Source organism: Leptonotus elevatus, chromosome 7 (assembly GCF_054856555.1).
Source record: "Leptonotus elevatus isolate MCC_2025b chromosome 7, RoL_Lele_1.0, whole genome shotgun sequence".
NCBI classification, from domain to species: domain Eukaryota; kingdom Metazoa; phylum Chordata; class Actinopteri; order Syngnathiformes; family Syngnathidae; genus Leptonotus; species Leptonotus elevatus.
In genome coordinates, this window is record NC_141245.1 from 16,435,184 (window position 1) to 16,453,214 (window position 18,031).

The 18,031-nt window shown below is 38.3% G+C and overlaps 2 protein-coding genes across 2 annotated transcripts in view; both read right to left on the reverse strand.

Annotated features, from left to right (window-relative positions):
• ttc12 (tetratricopeptide repeat domain 12) overlaps positions 1-1,317 on the reverse strand; it is a 48,521-nt gene extending 47,204 nt beyond the window's left edge. The window contains exon 1 of the mRNA XM_086079876.1: positions 1,287-1,317. The gene's annotated coding sequence lies outside the window, so the exon portion shown is untranslated. The remainder of the gene's footprint in view (positions 1-1,286) is intronic.
• The window catches only part of LOC147171263 (uncharacterized), a 26,970-nt gene continuing 9,413 nt past the window's right edge, over positions 475-18,031 (reverse strand). Inside the window, exons 9-32 of the mRNA XM_086079874.1 lie at positions 16,537-16,725; positions 16,258-16,432; positions 15,050-15,180; positions 14,658-14,834; positions 13,406-13,527; positions 13,177-13,334; positions 12,772-12,999; positions 12,101-12,439; positions 11,073-11,221; positions 10,758-10,995; positions 9,544-9,714; positions 8,523-8,680; positions 8,282-8,425; positions 7,512-7,659; positions 6,762-6,916; positions 6,559-6,684; positions 6,182-6,398; positions 5,188-5,229; positions 4,643-4,717; positions 4,321-4,475; positions 4,120-4,206; positions 2,714-2,860; positions 1,364-1,534; positions 475-1,256 (exon numbers count right to left, since the gene is read on the reverse strand). Coding sequence (XP_085936000.1) covers positions 1,143-1,256; positions 1,364-1,534; positions 2,714-2,860; positions 4,120-4,206; positions 4,321-4,475; positions 4,643-4,717; positions 5,188-5,229; positions 6,182-6,398; positions 6,559-6,684; positions 6,762-6,916; positions 7,512-7,659; positions 8,282-8,425; positions 8,523-8,680; positions 9,544-9,714; positions 10,758-10,995; positions 11,073-11,221; positions 12,101-12,439; positions 12,772-12,999; positions 13,177-13,334; positions 13,406-13,527; positions 14,658-14,834; positions 15,050-15,180; positions 16,258-16,432; positions 16,537-16,725 — 3,816 coding nt within the window. The 3' untranslated portion in view covers positions 475-1,142. The remainder of the gene's footprint in view (positions 1,257-1,363; positions 1,535-2,713; positions 2,861-4,119; positions 4,207-4,320; positions 4,476-4,642; positions 4,718-5,187; positions 5,230-6,181; positions 6,399-6,558; positions 6,685-6,761; positions 6,917-7,511; positions 7,660-8,281; positions 8,426-8,522; positions 8,681-9,543; positions 9,715-10,757; positions 10,996-11,072; positions 11,222-12,100; positions 12,440-12,771; positions 13,000-13,176; positions 13,335-13,405; positions 13,528-14,657; positions 14,835-15,049; positions 15,181-16,257; positions 16,433-16,536; positions 16,726-18,031) is intronic.

Here is an 18,031-nt window from a genome sequence, read left to right on the forward strand (position 1 = left end):
TAAAATAAACAATGTTGATAATTGCTTCTGACTCAGCAGACTGTGGTCTACTTATTATTGTGTAACTCTCCCAGAATTGATATTATAAAAGTATGTATTAAGTGAAGGGTGTTGATTGTAGTGTTATCAGGAAAATGTGTAACTTCTTATTGTCGTCCAATTGATTATGGTTACATTAACTTTCTGTTAAATCCATTATTAAAATTACACACACATTAATATTTAAAATTCATAAAATACTGTTAATAAATAATCATGTGACAAGGGAGTTTTGATGCTGATTTACAGTAAATTGCAGAACAATAAAATCGACTATGTAAAAGATTGCTAGCATAATTGCCAAAGTCCTTTTCATCACAATTTCAATACAGTAAATACATAAATAAATAAAAAACACCGATGTCCTTGCTTAAAATGTTTTTTATTCATGTCTTTGCAGATTATTCGTCATGGTAATCAACAAATGTTGAATTAAAGGCAACTGGACTCTATCTTGTTTGCTGTGTCCCCTCTCTTGTTTATCAAAAACATTCAAGAATGACTTGGACAATGCAATCATGATATTACGCTAATTGCTGAAAACGTCTACAAAGACTGAGAACTATGTTGTACTGAATTTGTGGAGCATAGTGTTAAACTCGCTAAAATGCGCATTCTCGACCTCTCTTACTAGCCCACCCTAAAAATGCATCTTACCCGAGAGCCACAATTTACAGAGCAACTTGTGTCATTATTTAACACCTTCAGACCTGCATTTTTTTTCTACTGGTTTTGACTCTTTTGGAAAGAACATTTTGGGGTTATCTCATGTTTTTATTTGTTATAGCGGACACACGGATAGTATGGCTGTAACGTGTTGTCAACTTACCAAGCTTTTATGTAACATTTTTAACATGAACACCATGCAAATCAACTTGCGATTGTGATTGGTTAGCTAGGATCCAATTGATGTCATCCAAATTATGCGTTTTTATTGGTTTAGACACGCAAATATGTCATGCCCACTGCAATCATTTATAGGACCGTCCTTACTTGTTCCACCATGTTTTTTTCCCCCATTACTTTATTTTTTTTTGCTCATTAGCTGTAAGAAACCACATGACAGCTTTATGGTTCAACTTGTTGCCCAACATGTTTGCTCCTTATAAAGGATGCTTTTGGCCTTCCTCTGCCATTGAGGTTCTTCGTCTTAGAACCCCTTCAAGTTGAGAAACCCGAGACGCTTCTTTGTGTTTCTGTCCGAGTTCCTCCATGCCCTGTTCCCCAAAGAAATGTTTGTTACCTACTTGGATCACAGCGAAGGAGGCGTTGGCACACTGGGGAGTAAGTGGTCACACTGGCTTTACTATCTTTCTGTACTCACGCTGCTCGGCTGTGGCAGAGAAGCGGAGGATTCTCCACAGCTGTGAGGAATGAAAGATTTTGAGCGTCCCTGAAGGGATTCGTCATCCCGAAATGACCAATGGGCTTCCTGTGCGGAGACACCCAAGCCCAGTTTGGCCTGGAATAGCTCCCCAAGAGATGCCTGCAGTACCTATGGAGGCAGATGACAACAGTAAAGGCCTTATCATGACGTACTGGCTCAGTGTGTTAGGGTCACACACGTGGCCATATTTGGAAGTCCTGAGCTGACACTACCAGGAAGTGAAAATGGAGACTGTTACAGTCTCTCATTTCATTCCCTATTTAGTTGCTTACAATAGTTGTTTGCATTACAAGTGATCCTGCGCCATCTAGTGGTGATCATTAATAGGAACCAATGTAAGGGAAAAAGACCCGACACCAATTAATTAATAATTCGCCAACACGCACGCAGTTAGACGTCAACTTCATGAGCTCTGCGCAGCCGTTACGAAAGTTAAAACGCCAAAGAATCAACTATGGACTAAAAGCACGAAAGAAGGAGACAAGCAAGTTTAAGAAGCATATTAAGCCCCTTGTGGATGTGAGCCCACGAGGTTTGTATGTCTTTTTGTTTATTTGTCTTTGTCTGACAATTGTTGTCTTTTATTTACTGTTTGTAAGTGCAACTTGTAATGATTTGCTTTATATCCATGTTTATACCCAGTTCTCACGGGTTGCCAAGGAACTAACCCTCTATTTTGCTAAACCTCGTGTCGTGCTTCATGCTACATCCTGAGGGCGCTACAGAGACTCTTCATTTTAGACAAGTAGATCGCACCTGGACAAGGGTACTGATGATCAACTATGAGGCGATGTCTTACTTTCGTGATGTGAAACCGTCAGAAGTATAGAAAGATCCAATTAAGTTGCAAATGTTGTAGTGCGTTTTTGTTCATCCTAAAATGTCATCCAAAAGATGGCCTAAAAGCTACTGAACGCAGAAAATTGAATCGCTACTGCCACCTGTGGCTGAAAAATGAAACTGCATTTTCCCTTCTTCACGTACACAATGCGCACATCTGCAGACAGAGGGTGGGAAATTTGAACCCGAAACCCGTTATGAGCAGTTAAGGTGTTAATCTACTCATTTAAAAAATGTTTCAGTCTAAAATGGTCAAATAAAAAGGCTATTGTAAAGATATGTTTGGGCAAATTGTTACAAAGTTCAGAAGAGTAATCGATCTTGATAGGTAAGACTTGCACCATGGAAAAGAACCATAGTCTCACTTCAAGGTACAATTAAAGTCCAATCTGTCCACAAACACACTCAAAAGCGGGATTCATTTCCAGGATGCTTGTTTGTTGGTACCTTACAGAAGAGTCTTCCAAAGGCAGGGGCGGAATCGTTGATCAAGTCCTTGGTTGCAATATGGGACAAACAGTGCAGCAGCAGCAGGGAAAAGCCCCCAACAGAATGGAGTCTCTGGCGGCGGACAAAGAGAGTCTCATCTGCTTCCTGTCAACATGGGCACACGTTGACGTTAACACTACAGCGAGAAGCTTTATCCTATCAAGCACCACTTCAGTTTCTGCCCTCTGAGGGGAACGCACATATTCAGGATTTAAAAAATAAATAATTGATTTAGTGATCAAACGCATTATTCTGTGAGTTTGATGTTGATCAAATGCTCACATGAGATTTTGCATAAAAGTAGTTAGTATTTTTTGTTAGTTCAGGGTGTACCGAGGTTATTATGGTTAACAAGTACGAAATAACTTACAATAAAATTGAAAAAGCTATTTTGTTAAAAAAAAAAAAAAAACTAACTACACCCTACAAACTAAATATAATAAAAGACTTCTGATTCTGATTTAATCATGCTTCTTCTAATCACTGTAAATTCCTTAACTCATTCACTGCCATTGACGGCTGTAGACGGGAAAAATTCATTTGAACAATTTCTGTTAATTTCAATTTTTTTTCCACTTTTGTTAACAAGAGTATGAAAACCTAGTTTTTTTATTGTACATTTAGAACAGATATAAAATTTGTGATTAATTGTGAGTTAACTATTGAAGTCATGCAATTAATTACAATTAAAAAAAAATATTGCCTGATCCCCCTAATTTTTTATATATTTTTCTTTTTTTAAATTAGGGGCATCAGGCGATTACATTTTTTAATTGTAATTATTCACATGACTTCACTAGTTAACTCACGATTAATCACACATTTTATATCTGTTCTAAATGTACAATAAAAAAAATTCTAGGTTTTCATACTCTTGTTAGCAAAAGTGGAAAAAAAATTTAAACTAATAGAAATAGTTCAAATGATTTTTTGACGTCAATAGCCGTCAATGGCAGTGAATGAGTTAATAACATTGCTACATAGGTCAAAGATATTTTGCGATATTTTTAAGATTTATGTTGTAGCACTCACAATATAAAGTAAAATACAACAAAAATCATGGAAAAGTGAAAATGAGCATGATAGTCATGCCTATACGTATGCTCATGTTAAATTTCATACATTTCAGATCTTTAGATGATCATTTCATGTTTTAATATTTTCCATATCTTTAATATTATTCATAAATCAGTGTCATGTCGTTTTGATTGTGGAGACTACTGGAACACTCACTTTGCCTGGTGAATGAATTAAGTATTCGAAATGATGTGGTTTGTTATAAGACCTTATGGCTTTTATCTATCTTATTTTAAAAAGAACAGTTTTGAATCATAAAAATGATAACAAAAGATAACCAGTGTTACCTGATAAAAGAAGGAATTCCTGAAGGCATTGTTGTAGTAGTTGTTATCGGGAAGACTCGCAGCTATTCGAAGAGAAACAGTTGGAGTCTGTGGAGGGAAGCACAACACGTCCATGTTGGTGCGTCTACCATGTGCGCACCTCATAAATAAATACAGGACAGCGTATTGTTAAATGGTTTGAATGAGTGAAATGCTACAAACAAGTTGCAGTGCATTCAATGTGTGCATGAGGAAAAGTCCATGCTGGTACACCAGGAATTCTCTCGGATTGAGGCTGGACGGGCTCAAGGGGATCAATTCTCCCTCACATTCCCACTGACATTCCAGGTCGTCCACAAATCTGTTGGCGCTTTTGTCTGAGCAAAACAGAGACCACATCAAAAATGCTTCATCTATAATTAGCGTTTCCATAAAGACAACAAATTGTGATGTGCAAAAATATACAGTAAAAAAACAAGAATGTCAACAGCCAATGCTTTGTGTGTTTGATTTGATGGATGTGACCAGTGAGTTCTCCTCCCACCTTTCAGCTCTTGCTCCAACCCTTTCAAGAGCTTGAATAGAGGCGAAAGTTCAAGCAGCTTTGTCCACTCCTCCTCTGGGAATAAAGACAAAAGCCAATTAACTCATTCACTGCCATTGACGGCTATAGACGTCAAAAATTCATTTGAACTATTTCTATTAGTATAACATCACAAGAGTGTGAAAACCTAGATTTTTTTTATTGAACATTTAGAACAGATATACAATTTGATTAATCGTGAGTTAACTAGTAATTTTTAATCTTTTCTTTTCTTTTTTTATTGCGTCAGGTGATTAATTTTTTAAAATTGTAATTAATCACATGATTTCAATAATTAACTCACAATTAATCAATAATTTTATATATGTTCTAAATGTAAAACATTTTTTTTAGGTTTTCGTACCCTTATTAACAAAAGTGGAAAAAGTGTTAAACTAATAGAAATAGTTAAAATTATTTTTTGACGTCTATAGTCGTCAATGGCAGTGAATGAGTTAATGTTGCACCTGTTTTTGATTGATTTGATTTTTTACTAAGGATGCTACCTGAAACTGACGGGACGGTGACGTGACTTGGTGGACGGCACGCTGTCAAGAAATGTTATTGTCATTTTTACAGTTTTTTAGCTTTTGCCTGCCCTGACTATGGTGGACTGGAAGCCCACGCAAATCACTGACCAAAACGCCAATTGCTCTTTGATCTGATTGGAAAACAGCTGGGACGTTGTATAATTCTATAATTTAACATATCAGGAGAATTAAGGAAAACAGACTTTGACATGAATCATGTGGTTAAATTCAGTGGGGGGGAAAGCAGAAACAGGATTTTTTTTTTTTTTTTTTACAAGAATAAACTTGTAATAGCAGAAAAGCAGAAATGGCGTAAGAGCATAAATGCTTGTATGAAGATGGTTGTTGATAATACTGTGTATGGACATTACGGAAATTATTAAGTAGAAAAAAAAGGGACATTATGAGTACAAAAGAAGGAATCAAGTGGTAATATTTGGTGGAAAAAGTAATTTAAAAAAACTTGTGATGGGAACATAAACATAGAACTGTGTAAAGATGAGGACTGTTGTTGAACTTGTAATATTTTTGTGAGAATAATCCTAAAATAACAAGATAAAAGTCCTGATTAGTGATTTACTATAAACTCCACACGTTGCAGAGAATTGCAGCATGGCAAAATAGACAAAAATACATATGCAATATTATTACAATGGAGGGAAAAAAATGTCATTATTGTATGTTATTTACAAAGAAGAAAGTTGTAACAATTAAGTCTGCATATTATGAGAAGAATAAAAGTTATCATGTTGCATGAATTAAGTATTTTACTTATATTAAAATGAAGTGGTCTGTTGTAATTTTATGAGTATGAGGACAATGTACAGTATTTGTTCTGATATCTGCAGAGGCCGCAGTGCATATTGTACACAAAACATAAACACGTGTGTGTGTGGGGGGGGGGGGGGGGGGGTGTTTTTTCACTTAACATTTTTACCAATTGTACAATAAAACATAAAAGCTTTATTACCTCTGTCTGGCTGCAGGTCAATACTAAAAGCATGCTGGTGACTGAGGTTAGCGTTGAGATTGACTTGCTGTTTATCACCCACAAATCGCTGGTTCATTCTGTCCAGCAGAGGTAAAATCTTCCTTTGGAGCAAACTCATGACGTTCCCACTCGGTTTTGGCCGACACAACCGAATCAAGCCATATTCCTTGTACCAGAAGTTCCCACGCAACACTTCCTAAACCATCAAATGCAAAGGATGTACAATTTCTGGTCATTCAAATTCAAACCTTATTTTAAAATGTCACAATGACAGCGCATTTCTGTTGGTAGTGAATCAAATTCGATTCATTTGGAAAGATAATGCACTCATTCAATATGAGTGTCTGTGTGCCGACCTGAGCCGTGTCACCGCGCAGCTTGGAAAGGTGCCGAACGAAATGCAGCTTAATGAGAGCAACGTCCAAATCTGACAGTCTGGAAGAACATTGCTCCCAAATCTCTCCCAGTCTCGGCTCTCTGCCCTGGGGGTGACAAATTGAACACAAAGAGCTGTAAAGACATTATATACTGTTTTCATTCCAAAAATAAATGTTCCGACCATGACATGGACACTCGCTGTCCACTCTTCTCCTCTTTGTGTGCTCCATTTGTCCTGGTCTTGTTGCAGCTGCTCCATGCACAAGTCCATCATGTCGAGGCCTGATACCAACTCAGTGTACCAAACACAATGCTGATCCCACTCCTCTTCGTCCACTACGCAAACAGAAACAACAATGGATGCAGATATAACTGTAAATTAAAGTTGTTATATATTTAAATGATGTATTGATTTTTTACGGAAAAAGTGAACGTTAAAGGGCCACTTCAACATTCTTCACCTCGAAATGATTTAACATGCTAAAAACAATCTATCAGTATTGGTATAGTCTATGCAGTTGTTATTGTTTTTATATACATCATATATTTATATTTAAAAATATCTATGTGTAGCAAAAAGTCAAAGATAAACGCTAAAGGGTCTTTCTGAAAAATGTACACTAAAGCGGTGTTTATTTTGACACGCATAGCACACTCTAAAAACAGTGTGTGTTATGGGTCAAAAATGGACCAATCCTCTACTTGGGTCAAATTCTAGGGCCCTGATGGTTATTTTAGATTTTTTTTTTTTGTTACCGGTAATCTAATATGCATGTTTTAAGGAATGTGTGCCGCCAATCTAATAATGATTTTTTTTTTTTTTACTCACGACTTTGCATTAAAATATATAGCCTGTTCGGAGTTTCTACTGGATATAGTGGCACGCATCCTCCAACTAAAATCTTCACTGATGGCTATCATAGCAGTTTACCCAGGCTGAGGATGTTTAATACATGCGGAGGAAGGATCAGAGCCAAGTTGGCGCGCTGGGCCACTCTCCTCTGGGCCTCAGACTGGGCTAAGTCGTACATTTCCACGGCCGCTTCCCTCAGCGACCTGACTGACCACTGGACCTGCAGCTTGGTGAACAGCAACACACAATTGAAAAAAAAAAAAAAAGATGCATTACTCTGGCATCATGCACACAAGTGGGGGAAAAAATGTAAGTAAAAATGTATCTACATTTTAAAAATGATTTTGGAAATGACAAAAAAATTGAAAAAAAATGCATTCCTTTCGTGAATAAATAAAATCGATCTATCTATCTATCAATCTATCATGTGTTTTACACCATAGTCTGATGATCCTAATTTTAATCAAATTAAATTGTACACCTACTTATGTGGCTCTAATGCTTGAGTTTCATTATTAACATGCACCTGTATGGATTATTCACCAAGACATTAAGGAACATTTTAAACCTGAAATAAATAAATAAATAAAACAAGATCCAGGATCTGCACCTTTATCGAGAATATGGTCTAAAACAAAAATGGACCGTCCCTTGAGCCAAGTATGATCAATTTCACAACTGTGCAAATTAACAAATGGCAACATATTGATGTACAAGTAAATGGAGAAGGGACTTTCAAGTGTATGAAATAAAAAATTAATTTGCATAAATAAAGTATTTACCCATCGACCCCTCTATTCATCTATCTATCATCGATCCATCTCCCATTTAACTACGCCCCCGCACACCTCATGATGGCAGCCAACTTCCATTACTCTGAGAAAACACCGGAACACAGCCGAGTCTAAATCAGAGAGGATGTCCTCCTCCCGCCGCATCTGTTGCTGCCAGTAAGTGTTCCGCGCACACACTTCTCTCTCCAGAGCCTCCACCTGGTGTCAACGTCAAGAACGATTACCAGAAAGACGTAAAAGACCTGACTTGATGTGTGTGAAGTGCTCTCTGTCCTGAGCCACGCCCCCTGCCCACCTGCATGCTGTCGGTTTGATCCGCCAATGCCTGCCAGTAGGAGGCCGTGATGGGTACGACTGTGTCGGTGACAGCATCCAGCCTGGCGCCCACCACTGGAGCCAACTCAGCAGTTACAGGGTCAACTGCCTGAGAGCCACAACGGATCGCCACCATACCTGCACAATCGACGCATGCATATTTGTTCTATGAATGCTTCAAGCGACACTGTAGGACAGTGATTGTGGACTGTATACACCTATATTACCGAATTATAAGTTTTGCTTTTCAACATTAACAATAAGCTTAAAAATAGGAAATAAAAAATACTTCAATGTGATTTCCTTAAATGTGTTCCACAAAAAAGATGGATTAAAAACGGTGCCTATGTACAGTAAATGAATATACAACTGAACACCACTTAAGGCTGCAACTAACTAATTATTTTAATAATAGATTCATCTGTTGATGAAAAGAAGACAAGTTCTCATAAACAGGACATTTATAAATTGACAGTGTGGAAAAAATGCACAAACTAATTAATTGAAATTCAGTTACTGGTTTAGTCCGTAACATGTCCGAAAATGATCAAAATTGTTGATCTTTGTTTTCCGAAGAAAAAGATGTTTGCAAATGTTTTATTTTGATTTGACACAAAGATGATACGTATTCTTTCATGGAGGACTACAGAAATCTAAGCAAATTTATTATTGAGAAACTGAAATTCTGAGGATTTGAATCATTTTAAATCAAACAAGATCTCTAAACAATTAATTGATAATGGTAGCATGGAAGCCAAGGACGAAACCATTAATTTTTAGTGACAAATTGGATGCAAAATGTGGAGAATGTTTTATCGCAGCAGATGCATTCTCCAATGACACAGCATTATAGTATAGTTCGAAAGGCATCCATTTTTATGCTATGAAGTATAACCAGGCATTATATTATAGTTTTCAATGCAATGTCTTTGTCATTTCAGATCAGATCATTCACAAACGTCATCAATAAATAAAGCACATGATTATCTTTTTTTTTATACCATTGCTATCGGGATCCTCCATGGTTCCTGCCAGCCCTATTGTTCTTTCTGAGATGAGGCCAGCCCGGTACCCCAACACGGGTACGCAGAGACCAGATCCCATTGGGTCAGGGTAGTCCATCCCCAGTAAGGCAGGTACTGGTATGTCTGAGCTTGACAGATGCATTTCTCCTGGAGTAAAAAGCACATGATTTTTCAGGAACTCAGAATAACCTATGAACAATGTATGTTATCATGGATAACTGAGTGGTGGGTGTGCCGAAAGCAATGAAAGAAGTTGTATTTCGCTAGAACATAAATGCATACATTTTTTTATGTATAGCGCAGGTCCTCATTTGGGTTGCAGGTGACTTGGAGCCAATTACAGCCAGGTTCGGGTAAGAGGTGGCTTACACCCTGAATTGGTTACCAGCCAATAGCATGGCACATAACATCAATTAACATTCACTTTTACACCTATCAACAATGTGAAGTCTTCAATAAAGCCTAACATTTTTTGGATATGTAGGAGGAAGCTGTAGGACCCAGAGAAAACCAACAAAAGTTCTACTTTTACTACAGAAAATTTCTAATTAAAACTATAATTATAGCAAAAATGTCCATTATCATAAAAAAAAATTTGGGAGCTTTTTAGGTTTATTCCAAGTTATTGGATCTGTTGGCTTTTATATTTATGGATGGTTGTTCATTTATCCTGAGTATATTTTTTTAAATGGTACTTTTTGGTTTTTTTATTGACCAAATACTTGACTTTCAAAACCGTACCTAAAAAATATGAGAAAAACAAAAACGAACACTAAAACTAACAAACACTGCACTATAAACCAACAAATAAAAGCAAGCACATCCGCTCTGAAAACCAATTAAAACTACCTCAACTATATAAAAAAAAAAAAAGAGGTTAAAATGAAATAAAAACTACAATTAATGAAAAATCCCAAACTATTACCTGTGCTCAACTTAAATCTGTGTTCAACTAAGCAAGCCCAGATTTCACACTGAGATTGTTATTTGTGAGTACATCGAGATGAGATTGTCATTATTTTCCATACATTTTGTTATTTGGATGTAGGCCGTGAGAGAAGTTGTGCCTTCTTTGGCTCAGTAAAAGTCCAAAACCACAGCACCAGTCCTTGTGTTGTCAGAACATAAAAGTATTCATACAAATATTTTTGTATGACTCTGTGGATGCGCCAGTGAGCATCAGCTCTCACCTAGAGAGCCTCCATCCTGATGCAGGCCCACTGTGGTGTCCAGCAGAATCTCCAATCTTGTCTGCAGCTGCAGCTGGCAATGCTGACTCCTCCTCCAGTGCAGATGGAGCTCCTCGGCCACTGCGCCAAGACGATCTTGCCAACCACATCCTTGATGGAGCTGCAAAGCCAGTTCTGACACCAACTCCTCACTCAGGGGCCTCAGGAGCTCTACTATTTTGAGCATGACCGCCAGAACCTAGGCAGAATTTTTTGTGTTACAAACATTTCTTTCGCTTTGTCATGTTTGCTGTTGCTAAATTGGATGAACGACACCTTGCTGTCTAAAAGAGTTTGGTATCCTCCTGCATGAGGCACCAGCTGCCCGGCTCGGATGCTCGCACCTCCCACTCTAGCCATCCTCCCACTCAGAGGCTCCATAAAGGGCTCACCTAGCAGGACTCCCCCTACTGGCAGCACAACACCTACAGAACAGTAACTACAGTGGTAGTTTGGCTTCTTTAAAGATGCTTTGAAGAAGTAGTTTATCACGTTTTTAGTCATGACTGCCACCTTTGGCCTTTAAGTGTAACTGCAGCCTCTGTGTCAAGCTCGTGCATGATGCGCGTGCAAGTACATGCGCTCAAATAAACTCTTCATTTATTAATTTTTTTATTATTTTTTATTTTTATTTATTTATTTATTTATTTATTTATTTATTTATTTATTTATTTATTTATTTATTTATTTTTTATTATTTTTTATTATTATTATTTAATTAAGTATGAGCTGGAGTTTTGGCCTCTTGGTTTTTTTTCAGGTTTGACCCCAATTGTAACGAAGTTTACTTATTTTCAGCTGTTGAACTATGATCTAAGCTAGCAATAGCATTAGTTTTAGACCTAAACTCACTAGCAATGTTCACAAATTTTTTTCAAACTCATGCGTGTTGAACTATGATCCAAGCTAGCAATAGCATTAGTTTTAGACCAGACTCACTAGCAATGTTCTTCTTTTTTTTTTTTTCAAACTCATGCGACAAATCCAAAGCAAAGTGACATTTCATCTTCGGTCTGAACGTAGCATAAGGCTAGGATTTGGAGCATAACACCGACATAAACAACCATCCAGGGTCGACTAGCTTCGCTATACGCATCTGTTCAACGACCCTTCACTTATGCAGAACCCTTGTATGACACTGTACTTGCACCAAATTGCTACGAACAGACTGGGCAGTGGACTGCAGCTACAACTGCTGGAAAATCAAAAATCAAGTCTTGAAAATCTCCTAATTTGGAGCACTCAAGTCAAGGTACCACTGTATTTTAACACACTGAGAACGTCATAAAAGTGGTCTCACTTACCTGTCACCGGATCCAGACTGATGCCGACAGTCAGCACAACGTTTCCAGTCCGAGGATCCAGCATAGGATAGCCGATCTGGACAGGTTGTGGCATACGGGTGATGGGGCATATATGTGTCTTTCCCAGTGGGTAGACCAGACCAGTTTGTGGCTGGATGGTAACAGCTAGAATAGGTACTGGGACCCCAGTGTCAGTGTCTGCCATGGGGGCACCTAGCTGCTGTTTTTGACCTGGTCGGAGGCCTCTGAGCCGAATGTTGGGCAGAGGTTGGTTCGAGTGGCACGTGGTTGGGTATGGAATGAAAGGAATAAGAGGACTTTCCCATTTCCTGTTGTCTCCTTGGATATAGGGGGAAAATTGTAGGTTACTCCATTAGAGCAGTGATTGGTGGGTCACAGCTTGATCTAACTATGCTGCATTATAATCTCTGTGGTCTGCAGAATTGCATACTGTACATTCCAAAACAAATTGCACCCTCGGGTCAGTTGTTGGCCTAGAGCAGAATTTTGTAATATATACACATATCTTGCTAGAATAAAAAAGATAAAGGTTAAAGATAATAGACTTAAGCTGCAATTTTGTTGACAGTCTTCCATTAACAGTCTGTATTCCCCGCCAGATATAATCATATACTTTAGTCCTTCATTCCTACCACCTACATGTTAAATACCTGCACATAAATCAGTTGTGAACACCAAAGTAGAGCTTTCTGGGTCATAGGCCACATTTCCGGCAATGGGAAGAACATGGCCTGTCTGTGGATGCAAGAAGAAATCTGGAGGAACCGCCATAGTGTGACCACTACTCAGCAACATGTGGCTGTGAGCATTTGGTCGAATGAGGCCAGTGACTGCGTCAAAATGAGCTGGGCAGCAGTCTCGCAAGGACCCATCAGAACCTGGAGAGACCATTATGAACAATAATCAGTCTGTAAATAGCTTGCTATAACCTTGAATGTGCAAACTAATGTACAACAAAGGGTACGTAATTGAGCTCAGGGGTATCAGGTGTTGTTGCAGTACACATATTTACCAACAGATGGCAGTGTTCCCTTACAATTCTCAAGTGAGCTCACCAAAGATGCTGTCTTTGCTTAGCACGGTGCCTGTGTCAGGACAGAGCAGCTTGGCCCCTGTGCCTTCACCCAAGAGCCCCCAGGACCCCTGGTGCTGGCATTCTGCTGATACCAGCGCCCCCATCTCACCCACCAGGGACCTTAACCGTTGGATCAAACTGAGGACAGAAGACTGTTAGTAAGGAGAGTTGAGAAGAAAACCTCAGAGCTACTGGATGATTGAAAATACTTTTGATGACGCTGTCCATAAGATGTCTGGCTGATCTTGCCCAGTATTCTGGTGCATTCTCGCACTTGAGCCGTGAACACACTGTGGACCTTCTGCTGCGCCTGCTGCTCTCGCCTCAAAATCTGGAAGACGGCATGTGGAAATTAATTGTGGGGATGCAGAAACAGCATTCCCACTTATTTGTTGTTTCTAACCTTTATTATTATTTCAGGTAGTACTTTTTATTCTCCACACTTTTTTGCCGTGCAAAAACTCCCACATAATGCATCCAATTTACACAATTTCAGTTTGTTTAAAAAATTCACACCTTCCTGGAAATGTATCAGTTACAGTTTTTGCGCAATTTAATGTTAAATATAAACTTTTCCCCATTAATTTTCAATAGGACAGACTTTGAAATGTACAGTTGATAAAGTGCATTGTCCAGTTACCAGGACGTAGGTTTGCATCCCACCTCTGACTGTACCTTGCAAATGTATCCATGGCCATTATGCTAAGTGATATACATACTTAACAACTGACTATAATCCGGAAAAATGCATTATAATTTCAATGAAATGATTAAATGCATAATATATCCATTCAGCTTCAACACAAGCTTTCAGCTTCAAGCAACTATTTAAAATATAAATACGCCATGAGCCATGAGCTTTAGCAAGTCATTTAGCTCAGTGGTTGGAGCAATTGCCTGCCACTATGGAGAACCTGCGTTCAAATCCCGCTTGGACCACCTTTTAGTACATTCGATGGTTTGAATCCCACCTTAGACTGGTTGCAGTTCGTTTCCTTTTTATTTACTTGTCATTCAACTACAATTAATTTGTCATTATCATATTAATTTATCTTTCAATTTACTTCATAAGCATTCCACATGCATTCAAATCTTAACATTCAGCTATTAAAATTCAGCTTTCAGCATTCCCTCGCAATTTCTCCAGAAATTGCATTTAGTCAATTTATTGATATATTGAATCACTTCAAGGGTTCTTTGTAATACTAAATAAATGATGGTTGTGTGCGGCTGGTATGGCCTCGAAACAGGCATATGACTATTTATTTTGTCTTAAATAAAGGTTGCAAAGTGTGATCAATAGATCACACTAAGAGCATAAATAATAACAATCGAAGCATAGGTATCGAAGCAGCTTGCTTACCAATATCAGCTAATCAGTGATAAGGGGGGTCATTCTTTCGATCTGAATCAACACATTTAACCAGCTAATAAGATAATATGTACTGTGTGTCAGTAAACCTGCAGCTGACTGTGGAGCAGTGTCTTCAAGTGTGCAGCCAAAGACCTCCTGCGGACCACCTCCTTCTCCACCTCCCTCCTCGTCTTATCGTAAACATCACCCGTGCTCTCCTCATCCACCAAGCGAGGGTGGAGCTGCCATAGTTTCTCAAGAACACCCTGATAAAGCTCCTTGACCTACATTTATAAAACAAGAAAAAGAAAAAATATATATAGAAGGGTACAATTAATAATGTTAAAAATGAGTCATAAAATGTGTAATCGGATAGAATGCCTGCTTGGATCAACCAAACCAGTGCTAGTACAGTAACAGTGCAAGATGGAATGATTTCAGGAGATAGTGGAAGGTAATACAGCTCATTTATATACATGGTGTTGTATGTATCTCGCACCTCGGTGGTGAGCTGTCCCAGCCGAGCGGTGACCGACACGCTGTGTTTGAGCAGCAAGTTGTAGAAAGTGCTGCTGCTGAAGGCCTCCAGATCCACCTGGTGCTCGTAATCCCAAAACTCCTCCAATGGCTCTGCTCCGAGACAAACGCAGAGACCTCAACTTCACCGAAGCCCACCATAAACTACAAACTGCAATTTCAGAAAAATGTCATGTCCAGACCTGAAATGTCCCCCCCGCCCCCCCAAAAAAACTAAATTAATCCATCACCACACCCAGAAAACTTCTCCTGTGAAGCATCAGAGCAACTGCATTGCGTTATTTGCAGGTGCATTATTTAAGATCTTGCATTTAAAACAATAATAATAATATAGACTCGAGAAAGGACATTAATAGCTGCACTCATTTGAATATTTATTTAAAATTAATAAAATACATTTGAAGATAAGCGGTTCTGATGATGGATGGATTTTTTTTTAAATAATTTAAATAAATACAAATACAACAAAAAATATAAATAAATATGTTTTATACCTGATAAGATAACTGACAAGGTTAGAAGCAAAAGTATCCTTCCTAATGAAGGTTCATCTTTAAAAAAAAAAATACATATACAGTACCTTTGTATCTCATGTGTTTTAAGAAAAATGATCTATCTTCACACACAAATCAAGAACGAGTTTTTAAATCATGACATCAATTGAGATTCTTTTATATGGGCAGTTTTTAAACGGTGAGTACAGCTCTGCGATGTCCATGTAAGTTTGAGTGTAATTTTTTTAAATATAATTTCTTTATCTAAGAACTGAACAGTATTTGTTTTAAAGAAAACCATTTTGTATCAAGGTTTTTCTGTTCATATTATAAATTGAAAACCAAAGTAACTCAGTAGTAGTAGTAGTTGACTGAATGGTTGCATCTCAGTGTCCTGTCAAGTGAGGTCATTATCCCCTTGTTTTCATTTCCACGATGCACATGACCATAGGTGCATAACAGGAGACTTTAGGCTATAATTGTTTGGGTGGGAGTGACTGTTACGTCAGAAGACGCAAAGCTGGGCAGTCAGTACTGTGTGTATGTTCATACATGAACATTCCGAGTGTTTATTGCAGGACTCCGTGGAGCAGAGGTTGCGTAACGTAGGGGCCTTCATGATGTTCAAGTTTGTGTGTGTGTGTGTGTGGGGGGGGGGGGTCGTTTGCGTGTGTACCTGGTTGAATGGAAGTCAGCCTGATTGCAGCTTGTTGTTTTCTGTGAATTTTCATTTGCGAGATCACCCTTGAACCTTTTGATGCGTAATCTTCCATGTGATAGGCCATCTGCCGTGAGTGATACCGCGCTCTGATTGGCTTCTTCTCGGGCCACCCATACTCATGGAAAAGGATCTGAAACGTGAGTTGGATCTGCTTCCAAGAATAGTTTGCTTCCCAATCTGACATTTTACCCCAAAGCCGAAGAACGCCAAAGTTTTTGTGAGATTTGTACTAACCAAGACTATCACGCATAAACCCAAGATGAGGGCAGCTCCAAACAGAAGTCCTCCCGTCACTAGCCAGTCGGGACGGAGTAAGAGGTTTCCTCTCTTCCTGATGCCCACTCTTGTCATGTGACGTGGAATTGTCGAGAAGAAAGACCCTGGCTCGTAACATTGGCCGCCCGCAGCCATCACCCGCACGTACTGGTGAGGGACAACAGTGGAGGTCAAATCAACTTAACCCACAGCAAGCACTGGGAGAACATGAAATCTTGGAAAGTGAGAATTGAAGACCAAGCAGTGTTACTCATTGTGTTACTTTTTCCAAACAAGTAATCAGGCTACAGTTACTCTTCAAATGCCCCTGATAGATAACTGCCTGCAAGCTACAGTAGTGAGCAAGAATTGACAAGACTTAAATAAATAGCGCACACTTTTCAGAAATGTGCCTCTCTCAGACACATATTTTATTGAAAACTAATGGTTAATTATTCTTAACACTATAATATTCACTAATTTCACCAAACAAGAAGCTATACAGAACAATGAAGAAAGACCAACTCTGGTATCGAACATATTGAAATGCATTGCAGGAATATTCAAAATAACATTCAAGTCTGAGGAGTGACATCATTGTTCTCGGCGCATTGAGACTAGCGTGTCCATAAACTGCAAGAGAAAGCAGAGAGATTTGTGTTTTCAAAATGCAAGTACAGTCACGGCTTTGATTTCGTGTCCGCCAAATACAAACAAATGAAGTTATTTTTCCACACACTGCTCAGTCGACTGTTATCTACGTAAATTCAATAACACTATGTAAAAAAAAAAAAAAAAAGATGCAATCATTATATTCATTAGCGGTGTGCCAAAAAAATCGATTCTCATAAGAATCGTGATTCTCATTTAGTATGATTCAGAATCTATTTTAAATGTCCCCAAATCGATTGTATTTAAATTATTTTATACTGTCTTGCCTTTGTCTGTGTGTGCCTTTATTTGGAGCGCTGTTCATATTGTACCCGGTTTGGCCACTGAGGGGCAGTGTGGTTTTACGCGGTCTAATACACTGTTAAGTTGTAGCCACATTAGAGAGTAGAAGGAAAAAGTCACGATCAAGTTATTCCAATAAAAGTTTTTTTTTTCCAGCGTGGAGCCGTTCTTTTGAGTGATACAAGTGCCGCGAGTAGCGCACTAATTAGTATTAGCGAGTCAGACTGGAGTAGATCATTACAATTCCTTGCACATCTATAGATTGAAGCAAAAATCATTGTCAATCAAATCATTTTGAATCAAAAATCGTTCTTATCATCAATCATTTCTTATAAATGTTGAGTTTTGCTACTACAACATAAATAGTTAAATATGTCAAGTATATACGAGTGACTTTATTTCAGAAAGTGTTGAATTTTTTTTTTGTTAAAAACGTTAAAAATGTTTTGTAAAGTAAAGTCTAGAAAGACTGTCCCCCCCCCATTTATTTATTTATTTATATTTAAAACAAGTAGCAAAT